This window comes from Cyprinodon variegatus, unplaced genomic scaffold, assembly GCF_000732505.1.
Source record: "Cyprinodon variegatus isolate N-32 unplaced genomic scaffold, C_variegatus-1.0 Scaffold275, whole genome shotgun sequence".
NCBI lineage: Eukaryota > Metazoa > Chordata > Actinopteri > Cyprinodontiformes > Cyprinodontidae > Cyprinodon > Cyprinodon variegatus.
Window position 1 is genome coordinate 588,209 of NW_015150728.1, and position 2,215 is coordinate 590,423.

Consider the following 2,215-nt stretch of genomic DNA (forward strand, 5'->3'; position numbering starts at 1 on the left):
CCTGCCAGCTCGTGCGTCGGGCAGCAAAAATTTAATTTTTCCATCAGCGCATTACCAGCCTCGGAAGCTCATGAGCTCAGGACCTTCTGATGCGCCTCAACAATTGACTTTGCATGTAAACCTTCTGCTTCTGCTGTTCAAATCACGTTGCATAATATTTCATAACAAATTAACATTCTGTAGTTTCAAATGCAACATTTCATCATCATATGTTTGTAGTTGACTTAGAAGGCTTAGAAAAACAGCATGTAGAACCTTTAGACTTTTAACAGCACATCTATGAAAGTTTGCCTCGAGCTGTATGTAGCTTCGCCATCTGTCCAATATTTGGGTTTAGTTTAAAAGTATTTTTTGATGAAATAGAAATTGCAGCATAGAGTGGGATTTGCTTCTGTGTCGTCTCCTGTGATATGATGAACATACAGCTTTGAGTGAAATGATTGTGTGTCACCAGGTAGTGAGAGTAAAATCCCAGCAGGCATTTTGACCGTCAGCCTGGAGCTCTTCCCTCCTCTCCAAGAGACTCTGAACGCTGATATCATCAGTACACAGGTAAGAGCAGCAGGACCTGTAGAACGGGGTGATGGACTTGATCTATAGTCAAAAATCTATGATCAAGATATTTTTAGTTAATATTGCAATGACCAGAAATTGTAAAGTATGCCAATTTTGTTTCCTCTCTGTTTCTCATCTGGGCATCAATTCTAAAAATACGACTTGCTCAAGAAGAGTTTCTAATGATAAACCTAAAATGTTATGATGGATTATCTTTCACAATAACCAGTATAATAATCTGAGATAATCCAGTGTGGATACTAAGTACAACATTTAATAAAGGTTTATGATAAATGTTTAAGGAAAGAAACATGCTACTTTGATATGAGCCTTTAAAAGACCTCATTTGGTCCATCTAGATTATTTTATCGGCATCAGCCGCCCCAGACTTTCTGTCTCAGTGACTCAGAGACTTCCTTGTACTTGTGGTTTATTTATTTCCTTTATTTCTGAATGAGCTTAGCCGCTGTGAGAACATGAGGAATTATTACCACAGAATTCCATTACTGCTGTCAGAGCCGTTCCTCCCAGGAAAAGCCATCAATGAGGTCCTGTGAAATATGAACACACTGAATGGAGATGCTGATGTCACCGAACTCTGCTTTTAGCAATCACTGGAGAGGCAGAGAACGGCAGAGAAGGAAAGGCTCTTCCTGGTTTACGCCAAACAGTGGTGGAGAGAGTTCCTGGAGATCCGATCGTCTCACCAGTCCAAACTGGTCAAGATCTTTGCTCAGGTTTGGCTTCCCTTTAGAATTCAAAGAACTTTGTTTTCTTATATCCTTCCCTCTTTTTAAGGTATTCTTGTATTTGATCCATTTGATCTTTGATTCTGTACCCACTTTTTTTTTTTTGGAGGTCAATAATACAAACAAAATAAGGGAAAAGTTGTCACCTTTTCTCATCACCGTCCCTAAATAGTTGAGGCCTTCCCTTTTCACTTCTATACTCCTGAAATGTGTTTCTGTGCTTTTCACAGGATGAGAACGGGGTGAACAGGCCAGTGTGTTCCTACGTACGTGTCCTACGGGCCGGCCGCCTGCTGGAGAGCCCAAGACAGGCCGCCCGGTTCGTCAGCCTTCTCGCCCATGAGCGAGCCCCGGTGGTGGGAGGAGGGGGCAAGCAGGAGCAGTGGTGCACACTGATGGCTTTTCTGTGTAGAGGGAAGGTGAGTGACTTCGGCAGGCGCAGAGCTAACAGAACTGGGAGCGTTGCGAGGCAAGGGCTCAAACATGTACGGCTGTAAGCCTTCTACACCAAAGGGGGCAAAGAACTCTATTTACATGTATAGTTAATACAACTATTCCTTATTTGTGCACATTATGTTTTTGATGGAAAATCCTTTTGCCAAAATGCCATCAGAACATAGAGACATATACCCCATTTACACTACCCTTGAAAAACCGTGCCGAGCTCAGTAACTGAGATGACTTACCGTGTGTAAATGGAAAGCAAACTGAACTGAACCGAGCGAGACACAACTGGACTGAGCTAACTGCAGACCAGTTCCAGAGGTGGGCTCAGCTTGGTTTTTCCCTGGCTCGGTTTTCTGATAACAAGAGCGCACGAGCAGAACGCGTCATCTCCGTCTGGCTGCACATCCCGATTCACACTCCATTCCAGTAGTTGGCGCTAATGCCCCTCCAGAAACAGAAGAAGA

At 43.2% G+C, this 2,215-nt stretch overlaps 1 protein-coding gene across 2 annotated transcripts in view; it reads left to right on the forward strand.

Moving 5' to 3' along the window:
* The window catches only part of cep76 (centrosomal protein 76kDa), a 20,229-nt gene that overhangs the window by 8,832 nt on the left and 9,182 nt on the right, over positions 1-2,215 (forward strand). For both annotated transcript variants that reach the window (XM_015383063.1, XM_015383064.1), the window contains 3 exons: positions 455-552; positions 1,164-1,292; positions 1,535-1,723. In XM_015383063.1, the coding sequence (XP_015238549.1) occupies positions 455-552; positions 1,164-1,292; positions 1,535-1,723 (416 nt within the window). The remainder of the gene's footprint in view (positions 1-454; positions 553-1,163; positions 1,293-1,534; positions 1,724-2,215) is intronic.